Source organism: Pteropus vampyrus, unplaced genomic scaffold (assembly GCF_000151845.1).
Source record: "Pteropus vampyrus isolate Shadow unplaced genomic scaffold, Pvam_2.0 Scaffold159, whole genome shotgun sequence".
In the NCBI taxonomy this organism is placed as follows: domain Eukaryota; kingdom Metazoa; phylum Chordata; class Mammalia; order Chiroptera; family Pteropodidae; genus Pteropus; species Pteropus vampyrus.
In genome coordinates, this window is record NW_011888940.1 from 1800850 (window position 1) to 1827152 (window position 26303).

The 26303-nt window shown below is 35.6% G+C and overlaps 1 protein-coding gene across 8 annotated transcripts in view; it reads left to right on the forward strand.

Moving 5' to 3' along the window:
- The window catches only part of AKT3 (AKT serine/threonine kinase 3), a 282574-nt gene that overhangs the window by 210852 nt on the left and 45419 nt on the right, over positions 1-26303 (forward strand). For all 8 annotated transcript variants that reach the window (XM_023536572.1, XM_023536569.1, XM_023536574.1 and 5 more), the window contains 3 exons: positions 3554-3619; positions 4943-5011; positions 22948-23070. In XM_023536572.1, coding sequence (XP_023392340.1) covers positions 3554-3619; positions 4943-5011; positions 22948-23070 — 258 coding nt within the window. The remainder of the gene's footprint in view (positions 1-3553; positions 3620-4942; positions 5012-22947; positions 23071-26303) is intronic.

The window sequence follows — 26303 nt, forward strand, 5'->3', positions numbered from 1 at the left end:
GCACTCTTCATTTATAATCATGATCGACTAATGGATTCTTTAAAAAAATCACATTGTTTTAGCCACTGTTTTATCAATGCTATTTTTAACTTTTTGTTCTGACATGTTGCTTTTAACTGTAATTAAAAATTACTGGCATCTGTGTTTACCTTTTAGCTCATGCATACCTTATCCTTATAGCAGAAACTAATTAGTATGTGAAATACAGTGCCATTAAATTTGCATTGAAGGAAATTCTAATCAGATGTAAAATATGGTAGAAAATACATTTGAATATATTAAAGTGTGTACATGGTATTAATTCCGGTTGCATTCTTACAACAAAGAAATATTGTTTTAGCTTTTGTCTATATACATTTTTTTCTTGGCTTTTTCAGTGTGATTAGGCAGATTACAGAATTTAGAAAAAACGAATTGCTCAAGGAATTTACTAAGTGATTTAGAATAATAACTATTATATGTGATGACTTGTTTTAACAAAATAGAAAGAAATATGCCACGGAAATATTTTCTGAAGCATGGGAATATCTTTTCTGGTTCCAAATGGGTTTCATACTTACCTTTCTTTAGGCTTTTCCTAGTTTACATCTTCAAATCACTTCACATCCTAAAGCTTAACTGGTAAGGGTTATCTCTTTTGTGAATCTTTCTAAGTCTCTATGAAGCAATATTTCTTTTGCTTCCCTCTCATGTTGGAGTCACATAACTTTTGACATTATTATTAACTTTCACGTTAATTTAATGTTAATACTGTAATAGTCTTCTCATTAATCCCTCCTATTTATGCTTCCTTCTCAGAGGAGCCTCAGTAAACTTTTAAACAGAAGTCACAGGTGTCACCCCGCCCCGTCTCCCGCCTCCCACACCGTCCCATTAACCCTCTTGAACTCTGCCGATAGCACTGGTTTCCCTTCATTACTCCACTTACAATAGTAGGTACCCCTCATTTTTTCTTAATACCGCTTATCAGAATTAGTGATTATGTACAACATTGGATACTTACCTGTTTGTCTTCTCCACCAGCCTGTGAACTCCACGAGTGAAGGGATCAATGCCTTTTTAAAAAACCAACGTATACCTGCACTGTTCTTAGCATTTAGTAATGTACATCAAGGATTTTATTTTTTTTAGTGAATGAATTTGATTCTATATATCACAAAATAGCCACTTGCATAATCTTTATCTATTTCGTATTCATTACCTGTTTATAAATGCAGGATCACCTTCACCTTTTTTCTTTCTTTCCTCCATTGACACTGGTCACCATGTGACTGACCATGATGAGAGCTTCCTGGGGCAGAGACTCGTCTCTCTGGGTCAGTACCCTCTCTCCAGTGTGTGGAACAGTACCCAGAATCTCTTGTTGCATATTCGTTGAAGGAATGAATTGATAAATGAAGTCGAACATCCTCGATATCTTAGAATTCATTTCTATGATAAACAATTTAGGTCAACATTTATTAAGTGTCCACTGCATGCTAATCATTACACTACATACCCTGAGAATAAAAATCAGTAAGTTATGGTGTCATTTCTGCTTCTTTACGTATATTAAAATATTTGCTATTATTCTAATTAATTTAATAGTTATAGTATGTTATGACAAGGGGTTTGATCACTTAATCCTGGTTCTTTTTTTTTCCTAGCACAAATATTTTAATTATAATTTACTTCTGGATGAACATTGTATTTTCTTTTTACATTTTAAATTTTATTTTTAGTTTCAAATATATAGTACATTGGTTAGACATTTATATATTTATTATATTTATATGAAATGGTCCCCCGATTGCTCTTCCTCTCCTCTGGCCCTCCACCTAGCCATCACCTTAATGCTCACTGCATTCTCTGTGCCGTGCTCCCCATCCCTGTGACCATCTGTCAGCTTCCACGAGTACAACTACTTGTGCTTCTTCAAGCCTTCACCCCTTTTTACAACCCCCTCCCCCTTCCCCCCTCCCCTCTGGCTGTCACCAGATTGTCCTCTGTATTCGTGTCTGTTTTTGATTAGTTCTTTTTGTTCCTTAGATTCTGCATATAAGTGGAATTATATGGTATTTATCTTTATCTGACTTATTTCACTCCGCATGATAACCTCTAGGTCCATCCATGTTGTTGTGAATGGTAGGATTTCATTTTTTTAATGGCTGAGTAATATTCCATTGTATATGTGAACCATAACTTCTTTATCCAGTCGTCTGTCGATGGGCATTTAGGTTGCTTCCATATCTTGGCTGTTGTAAATTGAACATGAACATAGGGGTGCATAGATCTTTACAAATTATTGTTTTGGTTTTCTTTGGATAAATACCCAGAAGTGCAATTGCTGGGTCAAAAGACAGATCCATGTTTAATTCTTTGAGGAACTTCCATACTGTTTTCCGTAGTTGCTGTACCAGTTTGTAGTCCCACCAGCAGTGTATGAGGGTAAGAGTGGTTTCATACTCATGCTTTGTTTCACTGGTTTTAAATACTGTGTCATTAATTACACTTGACTTTCTGTTCAGACATAATTGGTCTCACCCTCTTGAAATGGTTTTTGGATCTTATAATCTTTGGTCAGTCTACTTCTTATTTATATTCTAGGTCTAACTAAGGTCAGATGCTTTTGTAAAGATAATAAGTACAATACAATGTCCTAATATTTTGCCCTCCACATCTTACTTATAATTTAGTCGCTGACAGTGTTAAGAAATTGATCCAGCAAGGGCTTTGTTTAGGATTTTTCCAGAAGCAGAGACCAGAGATGCTGTGCTTCAGCAGTTATCTTCTTTTCTTGTTCAAGATAGTGTTATTTTTGAAATAGGACACATCTTCCATTTCTCCATGTTAAAGAAAATCCTAGTTCACCTTTGAGGTCGAGATGAGATTTATGTACAAAATTGGGGTAATACACTCTTAGTGTAGTTTTGGTTTGAAATACACCTAGATATTAAAATTGTCACCTATAGTACCTTATGACTTTTTTCTTAAAAGAAGTATGGTAAAAAGCCATGAGCAGAAAGGCAGAATTTTTATACTCTGTTCCTATTTCTAAAAAGTATAATTTGGAATTATATTGTATATATGTATTCTCTGTTTCCCTTTTCCATAGCTGCTTTTTCTCTTAAGTAGGAGACTTAACGAATTCTATAATCTTGACTGAAATATATATTCTTTATATACCCTTGAATAAAATGTATTGCAAACATAGAAATATTAACAACTCCATGCCTAAATATTAGCTGATAAGACATTCCCTTCGAGGAGACTTACTCTTTAAATACTGTGTCTCAGATAATTTTTTGGTGATTTTTATATCATTATTGATATACATTGATTAAATGATTGAGTTTATATGAATTTTACCTTATAGCCATCTGATTTAAGTCATTAAATTGATCTTTTTTTTTTCTGGTGCAGGAGAAGCTTATCAAAAAAGGGAGCATTTCACTGTGTTTTAAAATCTTTTTCTGTCTTGAGGTTTTACCTCTTCTGGTCTTAGAGAAATATGAAATTTTTATATCATTAGTGCTTAGAACATATATTAAAGGTTTGCCTTTTTCTTTTGTAGGATGAAGTGGCACACACTCTAACTGAAAGCAGAGTATTAAAGAACACTAGACATCCCTTTTTAACAGTAAGTGACTAGAGGATAGATGTTATGACATTATAAATTTAAGGGAGTTTTATTACAGAAACTAAGCTATGAAAAATAACATTTTAAATAACATTTAATCAGGTATGCTATTTTCTGTGTGTAAAGACTGTGTTTGGATTTCTTCGAAAGTATCAGAATGCATGGATTACATTTACAATATGCATGCATTTGTAATTCCTCCAATTATGCACCTGTTACTTTTTTGAAACTTCACTGCCTTTAAAAAAAAAAATCCATAGAGCAAATAAATCACCTATGGCATTTTAAGGAGACTACTGAGAAAATGATGGACTTAAAAAAGGTTCTACTTAAAAGATCAGTAGTAAAAATAAGGATTTTATGTTTCTTTTGTTTATTGGTTTCCAATAAATATATAAGTGATTAGGCAGCATTGTCTTCAAATATGAAAGGCAGAAATTCTTACTGAATATTTTTTATAGAAATTGAGACTTCTTTTAGTTATAGAGTACTTTAAGAAATACAGGAATATTGAATAAAGATAGGATAAGTCATGATATGTTTTCTTCACTAGATAAAGTATAAACTTAGTTATCGTGAAACAAACTGATGTTTTTAGTCCTATTCCTAGATTGCTTTTAATTGACTCATAATTTACAAAGTTTCTGTATATTTCTGGTTCCATTGAAGTATATTAAGATAAAAAATAGCAGCTAGACTTTCAAGAGGCGGTGCTTTTAAAGATTTAGGATTACTGTAATTAGGAATTTTCAGAGGTACCATTAGATGCCTAGACTTATGTTGTTACTTTGTTGTATGTTTTTGTCCAGTGTATTAAGATAGCTCTAAAGTTCTGATATCTTTATAACCTATAAAATTACACGAACCAACTGTTGGATTGGATCATGTTATACACCCAACACGCAAAAAGTTGTGTTGTAACTATGTTATGTCCCCGAATATAACTACCATAACTATATTCCTAAGACTTCTGCTGGAGTCATTTGTAGGCCTCAGTTTAAGGCCCTGTGGATAAGAACTTTGGGGACTAATAGAGTATGAAATGGATGACACAATAAATTGAGAAGTGCACATCACAATTACTAAGTTTATTATCACTTAAAATTTTAATTTTCCCCTCACAATCCCCATTGCCGATTTAAATGTAATTTGTTTTATGTTCCCCATAAACTCTTACTTAAGCACTCTTAGGGAATAAATAGACTCTTAAGGAATAACAACAGTTCATTTAATCAATCACGCTTACTGTTTCTAAGTGTTCTATTTGGTACCATTATAAGAATGTAGGATTATAATACCACATTTTTTCTTTTTCATTTCAAGTCCTTGAAATATTCCTTCCAGACAAAAGACCGTTTGTGTTTTGTGATGGAATATGTTAATGGGGGAGAGGTGAGTCACGGAGTGAATCCGGCGCTTGCATTTGCATGGTAGTATCGTCATTAGTTTTAAAAAATTATTTAAAATATAAATTGTAATATCACAGTTCTCTGCTTCTTGATAGAGATTTGTATAGCTCTAATATTTAGTAGATGAGAGCTGAATAATTCCAAATGAAATATAATGATGGTTTATTTTTTAATAACTACTTTTATATATTAGAAAGAATAATTACATTCTTTTTTCCTGTATTTTTCACCTGTAAAAAATTTAGCAAAAGTAAAATTATGAAATCATGTTATTTAATTTTGAATATCAGACATATAGGATTTATGATGCTTTACAAAGTTCTTCCTCAGGTTTTTGTGAAACTTGTAAAAATTATTTTACTCGTTTTAAACTCAGTTGAACGATAGTCGATAGGCTGAGTTTTCTCTTCTTCCGCATAGTATAGTAACCTCGACTACATTTAAGAGATTTTAAGGGATCTTGTAGTTTTGAAGAGAAACTCCATGATTTTAGTAGTACATTTCTCCTTTTTCTTTATTCCTTATCCTTTCTTCTCCTTATTTTGATAAAAAAAATCAATGTAATCAAAATTTACTGGAATAGTTAACTTGAAATATTTTACATTGTGGGCTTTCTGAAATAAGTTTATTAAATAGAGGCTTATATCTCACAGACTTTGAAAGTCCTATTTTCAAAAATAAATATTCTCTATAGAATGTTTTCTCCAATAGAATTATCTGACTTGTAGGAATTAGTTCATTGCAAAAATTCATTTATTCATTTGGTAAGCACATTTTGAGTGCCTCAGCTGTGCGGGTTTATCAAAATGAATTAAGACTTCATCCTTTCTATGAAGTTTATAATTTATCTTGTAAGTGTTTTGTAAATTAGAACATTTAGTGAAAGACCTAAGTACTAATACATTTATAAAAGAAAATGCTTTACGCGTAGCATTTAGCGTAGGCCGTAAGTGGAATGTCAGCAGGGGAGCTGATTTGAGAAGATATTTCAGGCAGAGAGGATGATGTGAGCAGAATCACTGATGGATGAGCACAGGGCAAGGACTGGAGTGGTAAGCCAGGCATAGCTCAGGCAGTCAGAACTGGGTCCTTGCAGTCAGGTGTTCTCTGAGAAAATACAAAAAACATGGGTGTTGTGGAACTTTATAGGATTGGTATGACTTAACCGATTAATTGGACGTGGGTAGAAAGAGAGAAGTATCTACTAAAAAGAATAAGGCAGCCCAATATGGGCTGATAGAGAACAATTTCTAAGATATGTTATGAAGTGAAAAAAACAATGTGCAGACAGCGTATAAAGCATGCTACTATTGTATTAAGTAAGACCATGTATTTGTCTGTATATGCATTGAACATCTCTGCAGTCACACACTAGGCATTAGAACTTATCTTTGGGAAAATGAACTGAGTGGCTGAGGATGAGGTAGAGGAAGACGTATTTTTCACTTATATATTGTTGTACAGCTTTTACATTTTGTACCACATTGTGTGTGTGTGTGTGTGTGTGTGTGTGTGTATTATCAATATAAGAAGTTCAAGGAAGGAAGATAGGCAGGCAGGCAAATGGTTAGATGGATGATCGCATGCATGGCTTGCTGAATGGATGGATGGATGGATAGATGGATGGATAGTTGGGGGGATGGATCGATGGATGGATGGGTAGATGACCAGGGGAGAGAATAATACAGGGAAAATGACAAACTTCAGATAAAAACTTGGAGAAACACTCTTAAATTGGAGGAACACTCTTATACAGTATCATGTATTTACATCTATTATAATGATTATCATATTATTTTATAATTACCTATTTATCTATCTGTTTTTCCCACTAGACTCTGAATCCCTAAGTGGCTTGTTCACTAATATAACCCTGGCACCTTACACACTACCTGGCACATAGTGGGAACTTGACAGATGTTTAACGAATGAATAAATAAGTGAATGGATGAACAAATTCCCTCAGAGAACAGGGATAAAAGAAGCTAGTATAAGTAGGAAGAAAAATTGAAAGTAATGTACTACATAGTTTATTCTAGAGGGAGCTAGCTAGCTGATACTTGTACTTTTATTCTAAACCTAGAATACTTCAAAGATTAATTAATTGATGATTGTTGAAAAAATTTTACACACAAAAGCAGGTTTTAAGACTAGCCAGATGGTTTCCTTTAGCATCGAAACTCCTACATTATTTCTCTTGTTTGGCCTTTCTTCTCTTTTTTTCAGTATTTCTGCTGTGGGAATGTGTTATAGATAAAAGAGTAAATTATTTAATATATTGAAGCAAATGAACTGATCTTAAATGTGATATATAATTTTAAAGTACTGCCATATGAAAATTTAATAATTTACATTTATATAATTTTACTAAAAATGAAAGTTTTTTATATGTAATCTCCCAATTTTTTATTCCTTTAAGTTATCAAATGTTCTTTTAAATAAATTTAAAATGTACTTTATAAGTACAAATAGTTATTTAATTCTTGAAACTTAATGGGATTATTTGAATTCTTAAATTTATTATTTCTGGGAAAGAAATCTCTGTTCGGTATAACCTTATGGTGATTTATTTAATTTTGGTTTAGTTTTAGGTTCATCATGTCGTTTATTCTGCCGAGGGATGCTTCCTGGAAATGCAGAAAACTCAATTTGCTGTAGAAAAAATACTAAATGTAGCAATTATGTTTTTGAAATAAGATTGAAACAGAGAGATGTAAGGGAAACTATAAACTCACACAATTGCAGATGTTCCTTGAGTTACCCAGGGGGGGAATATCTGCATGATGGATAATCTAAGAGGCTGGAGCAGGAGAAGCCTTTCCTGTAGAAAAGCTCTGGTAGATTAACAGTACTCACCCAGTGACAGCATCCTCAGATCTCTTCATTTCCCAGTTTGCCCTGAGGTAGGCTTCTTCAGTGGGCCAATTGAAGTAATTATAACTAGCCCAAGTTTTATTCAACTCGTACTTATTGTCTGTTGACTTTTAATTAGCTATAGCATCCTTTTAACTTATATCCTGGAATGTTTATCTTAAAATATAAATACAACAGTTGAGATATTCCTTTTCTTATACTCTCTTCCCATGTTATGACTATCTGGACTTTTTTCAGCCTGTTGTACTACACAGGAGTTTAGCATGCCTGTGGCCATGCTTCTTATTATCACTATGTTTGCCACTATTATTTCAAGCACTAAATAATCTTGATGGAAATGGATTGTGAATTAAATACTCGTTGTAACAAATCAACGGTGGCTGCTTATAGACCTATCAGTATAATGGAGTCATATCATAATTGCTTTTAACTTTTATGAATTCAAAGAAACAGGCTCAGCAATAGAGTGGATGGATGGATGGACAGAGATGTATAGAGAGATAAAATATGGTGGTTCTGCCATTGTTCTTCATGAGTTGTATTGAAAGAGTGACCTCAAGATAACAGATATAAATTTGCTATTCTTTTACTCCATGTCAGTTCCTGATTGCCAGGCTTTGAGTTTCATGGGATATAAACTCGGGGAGCTTAAAGATACATAGTTTTTATAAAACATTGTCATTAAGTAGCAGATGTTCATCTAAAGAAACAATATTATTTCAGTGCTGGAGAAAAACTGCGCTGGGCTTAGCTACACTGAGACTGTGTGTGTTGGTCTCCAGTGTAGCAGTTTCCTAGGGAATTTTCATTATACTTGATAATTTATGTGTTTGAACCGATTCCGTTATAGTTCATTTACCTATTAAATATTTAATGAAAAATTACTATGGGCTGGACCTCAAAGGATTCAAAAATAAGGAAAATAGACTTTCCTTTAGAAGATGTGTGTCTAGTTGGGGGGATAGAAAAGAGAATATGTGCATACTTTATAGTGTCATTATTACTGTGATGACACAAGTTGCTGTGCGGAACAGAGAATGAGCACTTGAATCAGTCAGTCCGTAAGGAAGAGAGAAGAGGAAGGGGGAGAATACTAGCGAAGGAACGTTTCTTAAGGTGGTTGCTAAGCCAAGACCTGAGTGTAACTGTGAGTTAGATCGTAAGGAGGAGAAGGAGGGCACTGCTGCCCAGAGGAAGCAGAATGTGTGGGATGCGCAGGAGCCTGCGAGTTCTGCCCCCGGCCCAGGTGCAGAAGCCAGAAGTCTGCACAGGTGGGCAGGATCGTGTGGGGACCCATCTTCTCCGTCAGGTGATTCAGATTTTATCCTGAAGGCAGTGGCGCATCATATGGAAGGATTTCTGTAAGAATGTGTTTTAGAAAGAATACTTCATAGCAGTGTGAAGCTTGGATTGGAGAAGACGAAATTAGAAGCCGGGAAACGGCTTGGGAGGCTACTGCAGTTAGTAAGTTTTCAGTAGTCTAGTTATAAAAATGGTAAGGTCATTCATTGAGAAAATGTTAGTGGCAAGGAATCAAAATCTAATGATTAGGTATTAGAATTTCCAGAATTTAATGAGAGAAGAGAAATGGAGAGAGAAAGAAACATCATACAGTTTCCTGTTTGCTCCTTGGGAAATTCAGAAAGACAGGAAATGTGGGAAGAGGAATGAGTTCTGGGGTGATCACCTGGATTTGAGGTGCCTGGTGGGGATATCTGAGAGGTAGGAGATTTAGAACAGTGCTGAAACCAAGGCACGAAGATTTGTCCAGAGTAAAAAAAAGTAGGTGGAGTTGGAACATCAGTGGCCAAGAATTGCACCTGGAGATACCAGCATCTCACTTGGCGGTCACGAGGGTCGTAAGGAGGCTCCTGGGTAGAAGGAGGCAAATAAGAGAAGCCTTAGAAGTTAAGTAGAGCGTGTCAAGTATAACAGAGTGTATTAAGTTCTGCAAAATAACAAATGAAAGATCGTCATCGGATTTGCCATCTACTCGTTCCTCAGCCGAATACCAAATTCACATGAGGAACAGAAAAATATTCTGGGGGGAAAAATGTAAGCTGAAAGCTGACTAAGGTGGTGTTGTTTAGTTCGGTTTAGGACGTCTCCACTTGGGAGCGTTCCCCAAAATCTTACTCAGCTCTATTTCTTGTAGGCCTACAAATCGGACCTCTGTAACTCTCTTTCAAGGCTGAAATCTCCTGGAAGTTAAAAGAGTCATTAAGGGGTAAAGGAAAATCGTTATGTAGAAATATTCTTCATCTGATAATTCTTCACATTCCTCTATATTCTTTATGTGGGTACAAATGAGCCTGACACTTTTGGTTATTTACTATTCTTGAGCATATTTAGCTCTTGGTATGCTCTATATTAATTTCTTTGATAAAAATTCATTTTATTTTTTGCATATGACTTTCAGTTTCATGCCAGTCTTGAGATCCTCTCATACTTATTTCAGATTCTCATTATTCGGCTGGCATTTTGTCTTCAGTGAACCAAAATCATCTCATTTTAAATTTACATAAGGCAGAAGTGCCGGCAGTCAGCCATTCTAGTTCCAATTACTAATTTATGAAGGTGTGATTTGGGTGATTTTTTAATTAAAAGTATCATTTCTTATTCATAGTGATGATTTTTAAAAATTTTCTAAATTTATAGATATATAAATATCTTTATTGTCAAGAGTCTAACAAGCTAATATCTTTGCTAACAGTTTTAGTTATTCCACTACATAAGGTTTATCAGAATTCTGTTGCCTTCAACCAAAGCTTTTTCAAAAATTCCAGAGTCAAGAAGTATGCATTATAACATTCACATTAACATGTAAAGTTTAAGGCAACATAAATTTGGGACTATGTATACTTTTATAATACTACAAGGCTAGTTTCCTAAAATAAACCATTAAACCAGGGCATCAGTGCGTCTGAAGTCCTAATGCGAAGACATGACTGACTTCACCGTCTAAGATGCTGACTTTCATATCTAGAATCTTAGATGAGGTGACTGCAGTTGTAAGCAGGCATTTGTCTGTTTCCGTGATTCCTCTCCATGTGGTTCTGGCACAGCACGGACATGTCAGGGTAGTCAGACTTCTTACACAGAGGTTGGATTATTCAGAGTGAGCATTTCATGAGAATGGTCTCAGAAGACACAGATAGTATAATTGGATAGCAATACTTGAGGGTCTCCATATATCCTTTTTAAAATTTATAGTGTAATTTACCTGTGTTCAGAGAATAGACTGTATATAGTTTACATCCTTTTAAATTTACCAAGACATGGTTTTCGGGCCAGAATATGTTCTATCTGGTACATGAGCTGTGCATTCTGAATGAGCTGGGTGGAGTGTTCTATAAATACCAGCTACATTGGTCAAGGATTTTGATTAATATAGTGTTGTTCAGGTGTTCTATACTCTTACTAATTTTATGTCTGCTTTTTAAAAACTCAAATATCGAGAGTGCTGTTGAAATCTCTAGCCGCAATTGTGGATTTGTCTACTTTTCCTTTTATTTTCTTATAGGCAGCCTACAGTTAGTTCTTACATCTTTTTAAATCCAATCTGATAATTTCTGCCTTTTAAATTTGGAGTATTTAATGTGATTGTCCATGTGGTTTGGGTTAAATATTACTATTTATTTTATTTTCCCCATCTGTTCTTTGTTCCTTTTTGAAAAAAATCTGTCTTTCTTTTGTGTTGACTATTTTTGCTGTTTTCCATTTTATATTCACAATTGCATTAGTTCCGCTTTCTTTTGTTTTTATAATAGTAGTATTAACAAAGATTTGTTGAATTCCTATCCACTTCTAGACCCGGAGAAGGCAGCTGTACTCATACAAAGTTCTTTCTCTTCTATGATGCAACTTATATTATATTATGCAATTATAAAGAAGACTTATAAATGAGATTTCTTAATGGAATAATTTATGCATTTTATATAATTTGTTATTTCAAATTAATAGAAACCTACTTAGTATAGTAGATAGATGATATGCTTTAGAGACAGGTGACCTAAGTTTAAATCTTAGTTAGCTCTACCATGTAATAGCCATGTGATGCTAGGCAAGTTTTATAACATCTCTGAGCCTCAGTTTTCTCATCTGTATGATGGACATAATAATTGTACCTATTTTATAAGGTTGTTTTGAGGATTAAATGATAACAGTGCATGTAAGTCACTTAGCACAGTGCCAACTAAGTGGCTCTCAAAAACCGTGCCTATCTTAATAGTAATAGTAACAATAACTTGTATTTATTATAATCATCTGTAATATGGAGATAGCATTATGTAGCTTTTATGATTGTTATTAGATGTAATGCCTTTAGAGCTCAAAATGATAATATTTATTATTTGTCGTATTGACATTAAATATAATTCATAAATAACCCAGATATTTCACACATATACTAATAGATTAAAATATTTAAAAATAATTACTTTGATAATTTATGACCTTTTAAAAGTATTTTTTATTCTCCAAATGAAGAATCAATTAATATTTAATGAGGTAGAAATGAACAATCTCTTTTTTAATCTTGTTAATATATTTTTAATAAAATACTTAAGTAGAAATTAATTATTGGAGTAGATTGGAAGTTGAAATTATTTTTTTAAAAGAACTATTTTTTATACTTACCATATTATTAAATATTTTCATTAGATGATTTTTTAATCCCAGAAACTTTCCTTAACTTTTCTTTTGCATTACTTCTTTAAAAATTTTGCCACCTTACTAGTTTTTCAGTTATCAGGGACCTAGTTGGTGATCTAGAATTGTTTTTACATTTTCAGACTTGTAGGAAGAGAGCCAAGAGGGCAAGAAATCGAGGAATAGGGCTTGAGGTATTTGGTGGATAATTTATATCTAACACAGCCACCACCGAACAGCCGTCGCAGGGCTCCATTGTCCTGTAGCATCCTAAGTGTTTAATTTGTATTTTAAGAAATTTCGTAATGAACTATGTTATTAAAATGTGGATCTTTTGTATTTATATCTCATGTCTATGTCATTGTCCTTTCTGGAAGAAACCTATTTCAAATATTAAATGTAAATTTACTTTACAGCAATTTTTCTGTGTGAAACACATGCAGATTATGAGCTCAGCTCGTGAAAAGAATAGACAGACATTATCTGGAAGATATTGATATGAATTACCTGCTAAATGTAAGAATACCTTTGCTCTAGTTATAAAATTAAGCATTTAAATTTTCATTTTATACTGTAACCAATGCTATTTCAGTTGTGTAGTATAGTATTTGCTATGGACTGAGTATTTGTGTCTCCCCAAAACTCATAGGTTGAAACCTAATCCCCAATGTGATGCAGCTTGGAGATGGAACCTTGGGAGGTGATTAGGTCATGAGGGTGGAGCCCTGTGATGAGATGAGCACTTTTAGGGGACCTCAAGGCAGTTTGTTCTCCCCTCCCGCCACATGAGGACACAGCAAAAAGACAGCCGGCTGTGAACCCAGCAGCAGGTTCTCACCAGACACCCAATCTGCCAGTTCATTGATCTTGAGCTTTCCAGCCTTCAGAACTGTGAGAAGCAGTTGTTTATAAGCCACTCAGTCTGTGGTATTTGTTACAGCAGCCAGAGCCGACTAAGACAGTGTCGTTGATTAGTTTCCCTATAGGGGAGCTAGAGGCAGTCATTTCGCCTCGGGTCTAAACCCAAGGGGAGTGTTAAGCAGCGTGATTGCACAGACTGCCATCTTATTGCTTAATTGATTAGTTGTTTTTAGGATTCTCGGGTTTCAGTTTCAACTAATATTATGATAATATAGTCACTTAAATTAACAAGACCTGTATTCAGCATATTTTGTTATTCTCTAGTTAACCAATCTTTTACTATTAGAAAGGAATAACTAAAAACTGTATTAGTATTTGCAAGAAAAAAAGATACAATTGAGTTTAAAATCTAAGATTGCAGCAGAAATTCTCAGGGCGTTTTTTAAGTCCAGATTTTTATTTTGGGGGAAGTTTGTTGTATTAAAAATATAACTATTTTTCAAAATATACAACTTATTGTTAAAATTAGCATTCTGGGTTTGTGATGAAATACAGACTTGTATATTTAGTAGGATAACATAATCTATTTACATTACTGTATTTTTATAGCATGGCTTAGCACAACACACACAAAAATCATTTAGTCTTTGCCTAAAGGAAGTTAAATTTCTAAACATAAGCTTCTTGCTTGAGCACTAAATAACATTTTTTAAAATAAAAACAAGGTTATTCAGTTATTGTATATGATTTCTTTCAGTTTCTAATAAAAATGCTTTCCCTTAAAAACCTTAAGCCTTATTTTCCCTATAAATAATTCTTTGGAAAGTAGTTTCGAATTTAACTTTGTTCTTGAGGTACATATTTGTTAAGCCCATAATATGTGCCAGCCCATAATATGCACCACTGTTAGACTTGGTGCTGAGGTTGCAAAGCTATAGAGAACGCTTCCATAGTCTTTTCCCTGTGCCTCTGCCAAGAAAAAAAAATTAGAGTATTAAATATATCATAAGCCTGAATCAATACAAGGATCTACAGTATATGTATTATAAACTTTTGTATAATTTTTTGATTATAAAAGTAACAACAGTATATATTCATTGTCAAGAACATCAGAAAGTTATTTCAGATCCATTGAAAAGAATATTTACTGACTACTTGCTATGGGGTAGTTACTGTGCTTTGTACTTAGTATTTAACATATGACATGAACAAGACAGATGGTCTGTGCCTTTAAGAGAGGATAATGTTCCGGGAAGCAGATATTCAATAATTACAAGTAATTTTTAAGGTATAAAATAAGATAAAACCACTAAATTTCACCATCAGCAATAATTACTATGTATGTTAATATATTTCATTTTTATACTGTATATACATTTTCCATTTTATTTAATATTGTAAAAAATATACTAGTTTCCTATTGATTATGTAGATATACAATAATTTATTAAATTCTTACCAAATTTTTGAACATTTAGATTGTTCTCATTACTTAACAAACAGGGATAATCTACATACAATAAGACGGACTCCCTTTACGTATACTGCCTACATATATGACTTGGCAAACATAGATACACGCGGTGCCCTCACAGTAATGACACAGACGTCACGTTTCCGTTGCCTTGAGAAGTGCTGCCGCCTCTGCGGTCAGCGTCCCCGCCAGCCCCTCGCCACCTCTGCATCCACAGTGGCCCCAGGCGAACAGTGATCTGCCTCCCGACGCCACAGATTCGCTTTACCATTCCTACAATTTCTTAGAAATGGAGTCACATGACATGTATTCTCTTGCGTCTGCGTCTTTTCCTCAGCCTAACGTTTTGGAAATTAAGCACGTCGTTGGATTCCTCAGTAGTCTGTTCTTTCATCGTTGAGTCGTGACCCGTGTTGCTCGGCTCTGCCAGCCTTTGTGCACCGGCCCGTCTGTGACGGTCGTTCAGATGTTTCCAGTTGTTGCCGAGTGTGAAAAAGGCCGATGTGCACGTTCGAGTCCCGGTTTTCTCGCACGTAGACGCGAGGAGTGTGATCGCTGGGTTTACAGTAAGCACCCGCGAACATTTCAGGGCATCAGAAACCGTTTTCCAAAGTCCTTGTGTCGCTTTACCTCCCCAGAGTCATTGTTACGAATTCTAGTTGTCCCCATCCTCACCACACTCGGCGTGGTCTGCCTTCTTAAGCTCAGTCATTCTGGTGAGTCCATAGAAGTACATTATTGTGATTTTACGTCGCATTTCTCTGATGACTAATGATATTAAATATCTTTTCGTATATATACTGGTGTGCACAGACACTTTTTGTGACATGTCTCTTCAGAGGTTTTGCCTATTAATTGGGTTGTTTATCTTCTTATTATTGAGTTACGAGTTCTTCCTGTCTTCTGGTTACGCATCGTTTGCCAAATACATGTATTAGCAGTAGCGTCTCCCAGACTGCCCCTTTTTATTGCTTCGGTTATATTTTTTGAGAAGCAGAAGTTTTTAATTTTGAAGTACAATTTATCAATTTTCGTCTTTTCTGGTTTTTATTTTTTATATACTATCTACGAAATCTTCGTGTATCCGGGTCACGAATATTTTCTCCTAGAACTTTTTATAGTTGTACCTACTACTTTAAGGTCTGCGATTTATTTTATGTTCATTTTATGTTTGCCGTGAGCTAAGGATCCAGGTTCTTTTCCCCCCACGTGGACACCTGGTCGTCCAGCGTCTTTGGTTGTAAAGGCGGTTCTTTGCCCCGTGGTATGACCTTGACGCTGCTGTGTCGTGTGCGTGTGTATGTGTAGCCTCTGCTCTAACGCTGGTATGGCTGCGCTGCAGGGCGACACTCCCCAGGCCCCTCTTAGTCTTCCGTTCTCTCTGGTGAGGAGAAAAAGTAGTTTGGGCTTCGTGGGAGCCTGTGATCATTCTCTGACCTTTTCTGGTGGCTCAGCCCCTGGCCTCAGGCTTTTCCTCACTTCCCTGTGCTGATCCCTGAGACTCGGCTGCGGCTCATTGCAGATCCCGCACCTCTCCTCCTGAGGGTCCTCTGCCGGGGACGTGTAGCCCCTCAGGGTCCCCCGCCCCTGAGCTTCCTGCCGGGTTCTCTTGGGTTTTCCCTCCCCGGTTACATCCTGGGCTGCCGGTCTCCACGCAGCTGGCTGGGGCCAGCGTAATTTTCACTTTGTTTCTTTTTCTCTGGGGTTGCTGTACTCTGCAGCCTGATGTTAAATGTATGAAAATCCTTGTTTTATTTAATTTATATGGTTTCTTAGTCTTTGGAAAAGGGAGGCTGAATCTGGTATCTTTTAACTACGATCAAAGCAGAGATCTTTTACCTTTATATTTTATGAATATTTTCATGATACGGAATTTTAGGTGCCTTTTTGTGTTTCCTTTAGCAGTTTGGACATGTCGGTCCGAAACCCGGGAGTGTCTTCCTTTTTGTTCCTTCGTATGTAATGGTTTCCCCCTCTAGTAAAAAGACTTCTCTACGACTGGTTTTCAGCCATTCGAACGTGCTCTGACTTGCTATGTTCATGCACGTCTCTCAATTTTCATCTTCTTGGGGTTCGCTGAGCTACTTCATTCAAGTTTGGAAAATTTCAGGCATTATTTTGCAAGTGTCTCCCCACCCCTTTCACGATCTGCCATTACACATTTGTCACTGAAGCTCTTTTTTTCTTTCTTTTGCAATTTATGTAGTTTCTTTTGCTGTGATTTCATGTTCATTGGCCTTTTCTCTCATAGCGTCTAATCTGTTAATCCCGTCTAGTTAATTTGGTAGTTCAGATAGTGCATAGTTTCTCTTTAGAAGTCTTATTTATTTCTATTTCTATTTCCCTTTATCTTTTCTTTATGTTCATGTACTGTTTTAAGGTCATTGTCTATTAATTTCATCAGGTGTTACTTTTAAGGTCTATGTTTAATGACTGATTTTTGTCTTGGTTATGAGTCATATTTTCCTGCATTTTTCATGTCTAGGTAATTTGAATTTTACATGAGTGCTTGGATTTTGTTATCTTCCACTAAAGATTTTTACACCTTGTTCTGGAAGGCAGTTATTTGCAAATATGGTTGATGTTTGACAGTCTTGTTCGTTTTTTAATGCAGTCTCATCTACTGTTGTCTATTTCTTCATATGTGTCAGTCTTAGCTTTCACTCTGGTTTTAAAATATCTACTGAATGCCCGGGTTTTCAACAATGACACTCTTCCCAGCGCTGGGAAATTGATTGTCTCTCCAGTCTGTAAGAGCTCCGGGAGCTGTTGGGCACACGGACCCCCATTCCTTCTCTGCTTGTTGTCACAGGCGTTGGCCTTTAACCTCACATGTGGGTTGCTTAGCTTTCAGCCGCAGACTCGGCTCTACACGTTCTGTGTTGCTTCTTCCCCCCTGGTGTCCTGTCTTGCAAATGCCATTCACCTCACCGTCCTCAAAATCTGGTGTTCTCTCTCCAGTAGTGAGACCTCTGAGTTACGTTGGAGATTTCCTTTCCTGCATAATGTTCCAGAAAGTGCCCCAGTCAGAAGGCGAGTGATTTTTAGGTGTCTACCTCACTCGTTTCTATTTTCACAGGAATCACAATTTTGTACTGCCTGTTGTTCGATATCTCAAGAGTTCTATTTTTTATTTTCCCCAGTTTTCATTTTTCGTTTTACGTATTTTTGTCCAGTTGTTTCGGGCAAGAGGGTAAGTCTAGTCCCATGAACTTTCTATTCTTATTTTCTGCTTTTTAATTCACTTTCTGTTTTGTATTTAACTAACAATTACATCTGAAATTTATTTTGTTATTGTGTTAGATGAAAGTGTAATTTTATTTTTCAACCTCTTTGGAATGCTGTTTCTACATTTTTTTGGCTTTGTATATATTGCTGCAGAGAATATCCTTGTGTAGAAGACTTCTCCATTTCCTTTTTTAAAAAGAAATTTCCAGAACTCCTGTACATTAAAAAATATCTTGTTATCTATTGCCTATTGTCCTGCAAAGAGTTTCTGTCTCTACACAGCAGGCTATAAAGATAGTTATCTCACTACATTTTCACTGACAGTGCTATTTCTTGATGTGTTAAATTGTCTCATATATGTTTTTATCTTTACTGCATTGATTATTTAATTATCTTTACTGCATTGATTATTTTAAGGTGCCATTTATTTATATACTGTAATAATTTATATTTCTCTTATGTTAATTGTCTGTGTCCTTTCCCCTCTTTCTTTGTGTTTTAGTCTTTTTGTTTTTCATTTCTTTATATATTAAGCATATGGACTTTGTCATATTTGTTATATTCAATTTTATTTTTATTTTTCCTATTCTATTAGCTATTAAGTATTGGTAGTTAATTAACTATGAGTAGTTAATTCTACCAGTTTTTTCTTTTATGAATTGTTCCATTTCTTTATACTTGGAAAATCCTTCTTTACCCTGAGATCAGATAACTATTGATTCATATTTTCTAGTTTTTTTTTTAATTAGTGTCTTATTTTATATTTAACTATTAATCATATCTGATATTTATTTTGTTATGATGTGAAGCGAAAATTGAATTTCTCCAAAGTTGAGCAGTTATTGTGGCACCCTGTATTAGTCATTTTTTTCTCATAGATTTTGTTGAGTATTGTCATCATCAACTTTACCATATATTAAATTCTTGTAAAATAACCCATTTCTGGCTGCCTGATTTCACTGATCTTTCTTTGAATTTGTGTGCCTCTTCCATACGCATTGTAGCTTTATAGTATCTCTCGGTTTCTCTGGGCGCGAGGGTTCCTGAAAGCGTATGGCGCGTTAACCGGCAGCCTTCCATTTCGGTATTGTCTTCGCTCATCTTATTCGTTTTTTTCCTGAAGGAGTCGCGTTGCATGTCTGCCTTTACATCCCCTTCTGAGCTCACCAAAGTATGACATTTCCTCCCTGAAAGGTAGCAAATGACCTAATTCCCATGCCTGGTAATCATTACCTCCTTATTTTCTTCATTCTTCAGGCATATTCTTCTTCCCTTTCGTACTTCTCTTCGGACTCCATCACAGTATCCTGTTCTGCTTCTTTTTCCTGTCCTCATATATAAGATTCTGAGCTTAATTCCGTTTTCAGTTTTTACTGATTCCCGGACTATCTTGCACTTCCTTGGTTTTAACAATATCCTTTACAGAAACATATAAATGACTCGTATATCTACCTCTATGCCCTTGGGACCCGTAATTTCAAAGCTGTGGTATCAAGTGCTTATTTAAATGTCCCCCTCTGTATTCTTTTCTTCTACACCACTGGCTGCAACATCCACTCAGCTGTCCACAGAGAAACCCCAAAGGGCACAAGCTGGTTCCCTCTGGAACACTGACTGTCTCGAAATGCCAGTTGCTGCCACTCTACTTGAGGTCCCTTAGAAGCTCTTATTCAGCTCATGCGTAACTTCCGATGTTAACAACATACTCATTCGCTTATTTAAATGTGCCCTCCATTGACTAGCTACCGCATCCTTAGTAGAATTGTTTACACAGCTCGTTTTTCTAACCAGATAGTGATGTGCTGGCAGATCGGTACCACTCCCTCCCATTGTGTCTGCAGCTCTTCACAGCAGTTGCGCTAAATAAACACTCAGCACACTCAGTGATGTTCTCGGTGTGCATTGTTGACTGACTGCAGTCTCAGAGCTTGTTGAATGATTCTCCAATTACTGCCAGTTATCTTTTTTAAATTATGCTACTTTTTTAACCCAAAACTTTTTGACACTCCTTATCTACAGAATAAATCTCAAACCCATATCTTGGCAGTCAAGGTCCTAAACAGTGTGATCTCATCATTTTTTTGCTTAAGTCCTATCATTGTCCTGAATGTGTATTATTTATCTACATGTGTTTCCTTGCTATTGCTGTTTTTTTCTCCTTTAGAATTCCTTCCCAAACATTTATTAATCACCTGTTGTGTGCAGGTGCTATACTAAGCTGTGTTAGAAATATAAAGATGGATAAAACTTCCATGGCAGTCTTTTATAGGCTTCCCTTATATTCTCCATTTGTGAAAAATCCATCCTTCAAAACCTAAGTGAGATATTACCTTATTTGGGAGGTCGCTCAGATTATCCCAGTAAAAATTAATCACTCTTTGCCTCCACAGCATTTTTAATATCAGAATAACAAAATTTATCACAGCCCTCTTTTTTTTTTTTTTTTTCATCTGTGCATGTATCTCCTTCACTGGGTCGAGTAGCTTGTGTTCAGGATTATGTCTTAATCATCATCGTTTGCCCTCTTTTTCTCTTCCTGGTACCCAACACAGTGACTTTAAAATAATTGATGCTTACTAAATGGAAAGCTGGTTCAAAGCCAAGGAATATCGAGAGAATTAGGTAGAAAATCAGGGGAGGATTGTATTACGAAAGCCAAAATCGTGTTTCAGGAAGGAGACAGCAATAGGCGAGGTGCTTGGCCCCAGAACAGAAAGACGGAGGGTAGACTGTAAATAGATTATTGGGTTTGGCAATTAAAAAGTTCTTGGTTATTGTAACAAGAATAAGTTCCATAAATTAGCGAGAGTAGACATCAGAGGGACAGCAGACTGCGAAATAAATAGAATTCTCCTTAAGTATAATTTTTTAGCTGATATTTTTATAGAAATTGGCTGGGAGACAAATTGGAGATATATGGTCTAAATAAAGAGCTAGAATCCTGCATATATTATATCGATTTAGGAAGCATTCATGTCTTTTGTACAGTAGACGAGTGGGTAATAGGCTTTGCATTATTTTAAGACAATTTATAAATTTAACCACTATCTTTATTCCATCAGAAAACTGCCATAAATAATCTATGTAGAGGTTACAAGGGCCCCTTCATTAAAGTCAGTGATATTTTGTATAAAGCGTGGCAGAAATTATTTTGACCCAGAAATTATTCAGAATGGTTTTACTGATACTCCGTGCTGCTTTCTACTTCCCGTCTCCGTTTGAATGGCAGTGCATTAAATGTGTTTGTCTGTGTGTCCGTGTCCGCCTTTATAAAATAAATGAATTTTGAAAATTTTTCCTGAGTAATTGTATACATTGGCTTGATTTTTAAAATACTTTATTTGATCATTTGTCAGACACATTTAACATTTCTGCAGTTAGAACGATTTTATGTTTGATAATGTGTCATATTTAATTGGCAACAATTTTTTCTTTCTTTGTGTTAACGTAAGATGATGATAGAGTCCCAGTCAATAGCATCTTAGATTTGACAAACTATGACAATCGAATAGGAAGCTCGAAGTTTAGAGTCTGTCTGCCTAATATTTTAGTTTTACTATAACTAATGTTGAGCCAGTCTGTTTTGGCAAGAGTTGCATGATATAACCTCTCTTTACCATGATGATGAGTTATGCATAAAGTTTACGTTAAAACAATGATAGACACTTGAGTGGAGACGAAGGTGAGAAAAGGGAAGAAAGAATCTGTGTGGAACCTCCTTTATGTTGCCAAAGTTATGATTCGGTGTGTGAGGATCGAATCTTGTTAACCGTAATGGTTATAAGTTTGTAGAAGCACCAAAGAGTCCATAATCCATGCGAAGGTACAGTTAATTTTCAGTCTTGCAGCCTAGGGATACGCTGACTCATTGGTTCAATTCTTTAGTCACAGACATGTATTGAGTATCTAACATGATGCTTGGCAGCCACTCAGCACTGTCACAATCTTTCATCGTTCCTGGGCGTTTCCTAGTACAGTGAAATAGTACAACAGATCAAGAGTCAGTTCATAGTACCCGAAACCGGCTCTTCCTCGTACACGTTGTCGAATCGAGACGATAGGCAGTTTCTTACATGAAGAGCTGGCCTAAACAGGCAGCTGGATGCTTGGCCGCAGTGAGCACCCAATACATATTTGTTGATTATTGAGTGGTGATTAACTAGGAAATGGCCGGGCTTATAGTTTAAGTGATTATGTGAGAAGAGATTGGTGGTGTAGTTTATTATTAAAAATAGAATATACATCGGGAATCATAGGGCAATAATGGAAGTGTCTCATTCGGGGCATTACTAACATGAAAACTTAAATTCTTAAGGTTTCAAACTTTGAAAACATTTCCAGAGATAGGTTGAATCAACAGATGGAGAATTAAAAAGTTACATACATCGGCTCCAGCAAATCAGCGATCCTTTCTTTGAAATAAATGTAAATCAAATAATTAAGTAGAAATGTTATATCTTTGCTTGTGTTCATTTATTTTAATAATGTCTCAATGCCCAGTCCTTGAAGGAGCAAGCCGCAGTGCAGTGTGGGAGAAGTACAGTCTGAGGCTACATACTTTTTTCCTCCGGTAACTGAAGGTTAAATGGGTAGCACGCAGAATGCCTTAAACAAGATGGGTACATTGATTAAAACGCTGATTTAACAGCTCGCAGTCTCCCCTTGGAAACCTGGGAAAGAGAAGCCAGCTGCTGTCTAAGAGCGCTCGGTGTCCACCGAGAGTACGCTATCTATCATCACAATATGGTGATGAGAGGTGTTTTATGTTTGTGTTAATTTCCCCCACTAAATCAGTAATTATTACAACCCTGTCCCTGCTGTTTACCCCGCAGCTGTTTTTCCATTTGTCGCGAGAGCGGGTGTTCTCTGAGGACCGCACACGCTTCTACGGAGCAGAGATTGTCTCTGCCTTGGACTATCTGCATTCCGGGAAGATTGTGTACCGTGATCTCAAGGTAAAAAAGAAAGTAATCAAAATTTGTTTTTACAGAGACTATAGGGACAAACAAAGTAATTACAAAGCTACACAGTTTGGAGAAAAGCAGATTTACTTGGGGAAAAAAACACTCTGTTTAAGAATGTGGTTGCCCGCACTTGAGGGGAAATTTCATTCTCTGGTATGTATGTAGTTGCTTTATGTCCGAGTTTTTGATGTGCAAAAGAATTTTTTGCTTGACTGCTCTGATTAGGCGCGAGCTACCAATAATATTTTATTTCTCTATGTTTTTTGACTAATGTTAAACATCTGATTAAAAGTCCAGTAACTTTGCAAGTGACGTTTTAAAGTTTCGTTATCGTAGTCTAATATCCTATGATGTATTACGAAGAAACTTTTATAATAAATAATACTTTATCGAGAGGAAAATACTTGTTTTGATTTTGGTATTAACTTCTTGGTGGGTTTAAATACCTGAAGCCTTTTATTAATCTGTTTCATTTCCATTTTCAAAAGTACTGTATCTGTTTGATTGTTAAGAGTGACTTCTCGAGCTTCCTTTCTGATGACACCTAGAACAGCTGAGGGACTGGCAAGTGTTCTGTAAAGGCCAGATAGTAAATTTCTCAGGCTTTGGGGCCCAGTCTCTTTCGCAGCTCCTCAGCTCTGCCTCCGTATGCATGAGTGAGTGTGTGTGGCCATGTTCCAATAAAACTTTATTTACTGAAACAGGCAGGAGGCCGGATCTCTCCCATGGGCTGTACATTGCTGACCCCTGGAGTAGCTCATAAATGTAGTGATTCTCATGACACTGTTTTGAATTAGACTGACCATATTAAGGAAATTTATACCCCGACACATTTTCAACAGATTCTAAATGTGAGAATCTTACTTTTTCAAAAAAAATAAATCATGTAATAATCTTGACCTATTAAAATTTGACACAGAATTGCTTTATCAAGTACTAGTTCATTTAAAATATAATTTTATTTGTTGAAATAGGAGTTACATGAGTCGTATGAAATTCCGTTTGTATGAAATGAGATCTGTCTCCGTATTACAGCATAAAAAACATATCTCAATTAGTCCCTCATTCCCCTCTCACTCATTTTTAAATGCCCGTGATTCTTAAGTCATCTAATGATGTAAGCAGTTGTCTAGGTTATTTATTTCAGGATGTTCCTGTCTTGTGCCTTTATGTTATGAATGACCCTAAGGAGTAACTATGTTGCAAAGTTAGTTATTTTTCACAGATGACAATGAAATGTAGTATGAATGTTTGCATAATATTATTTATTAAAGTTTAAAAAATGAACTATGCCACTAAAACATCTAGGTCAGGGATGACCAGCTAAGTGCCGTAGTAGACCAGAGATGAGTACAAATCAACAGTGTGATTATATTTAGCCTGAAGCTTCTCATATCCAGGAATGTGGCCGAGTACAGCATCCCTGTATCTGTGTGCATGGCCAGATAATCCTGTGACGTTTTAATGTCTCGAATCTAGATTTTTCAAAAAGAAATGAGTTATATGGCATGTCAAAACTTACAGCATAAGTTATATGGCATTTTCAGATTTACTTAGAATTAGTTAGCTCTTCTCTGCCTGAATCAACTTCCCCTCACTCCCGCTCTTATATTTTATGAATCCTGTTTGTAGGGAGAAAGGGAGGAACCTCTAGATTTGATGAAATGAGAATAATTTTGAAGTACTTGGTAACATGTCCACAATGTTTAAAGCTGGAAGGTAGAATTATCAGCCTAAAGAATCAAAGAAAAGAATGCTCATTCGATTGCCAACATTGGTGAAAAAAATGATACAATCAAGATGGTCTTGGTTATTATTTACCATTAACCATTTCTCATTAAATAAGAATAGCCATATTAAGTCACTGAAGTTCTTAGTATGAGTTTTATTACCCTGTCCCTCGAGGTAATGGAATTAGACTAAATTTATTAAACTGTAATGTAAAGTACCTACTTTACATGTGAATATCAATCATGTGGCTCCATCTGCAGGGACCACTAACTTTATTAGACCATTAGGTGGTCTCTGCTCTCTTAAGTTCTTTTTTTTTTTTGAAATATAGCCCTAACTTAAAGGTCTAAGCCAAACATTCAAAATTTATACAAATGTTGTTTGTATCTGTAGCGCACAGGATTATGCATAAGAGAGTAAGATCCTGGAGATGGTTTTACAGAAATTCAGAGCTGGTCCAGTTTATAGACGAGGTCTGGGCAGCCAGAAGCCTAATGAGTGCCATATTCAAAGTAATGGACTAAGTCGATGGCATAGTCAAGATTATTGGAGGCCATGGACCCTAGCTCTATGTCTGATGTTCTTTTTATTACATCATTCTGCCTTCCTAGACTTGAATCTGGGTGGAGGTGGGTGGGGGGGGCTCATTGAGAACTCAGAGAGAGCTTTGTAAACCTAAAATTCGAATAGAGCTACTGAAGATAAGAGAATGAGTGTTTTAAATACATTTGTACCAGATGTATTAAAGACAGTGTCATCGAAAACTGATTTAGCCATTCACTTTGATTGCTCAGTCTCTGATTTATCTCTGTTGTAGCCTTACCTTGTGTTTATTCAAATGCAAATCAATTTGAGATGCCTCTCAAGTTAAATCAGTACCTTTTTGCCTCTGTTTATCCTTGGAGGCAAAGCCGTATTTCCTGTGCAAGTTAATTTAAGATATTTTATTAGTTTATAGTTCTCAATAACTTGATGTTCATAGCCACAGATAAATTATCGCAACCTTTCTTGCACCCGAAAAAGTAAGTTTTCTTAATTTATCAATAGGTGTCATGATAAGAAATTTTGTTTCAGTAAGGACCCAAATTCCTTGTGAATACTTAGGAAAAACGTGTTGCTCCATCGTGGCATACAAATTTGAAGAAGTCTCTTCTAAGAACTCATCACTAGCGCAGAAGTGTTACAAACTTTTTTTCTGCTTAGTTCTTATTTTGCAAGTGTAATCTTTTCTTTCGATAATCATGGCCACCAAACTACAGAATAGACTGAATAGGGACATTTGCAAAGATGCATATAATAATACTGGAATTCATTAAGAATTAATTTCTCCAAGAGTTTACGATAGGGTAGATGGGGGTAGAAAATATTACATAAATTGCTCCTGTGTTCTGTTTGTGGAAAATCTAATCTTATTTTCTGCCAAAGAGTTTAATGGTTAACTTAACCATTTACATTATGGAACACGAGAGACCGCCAACTAGATTTAGATAATT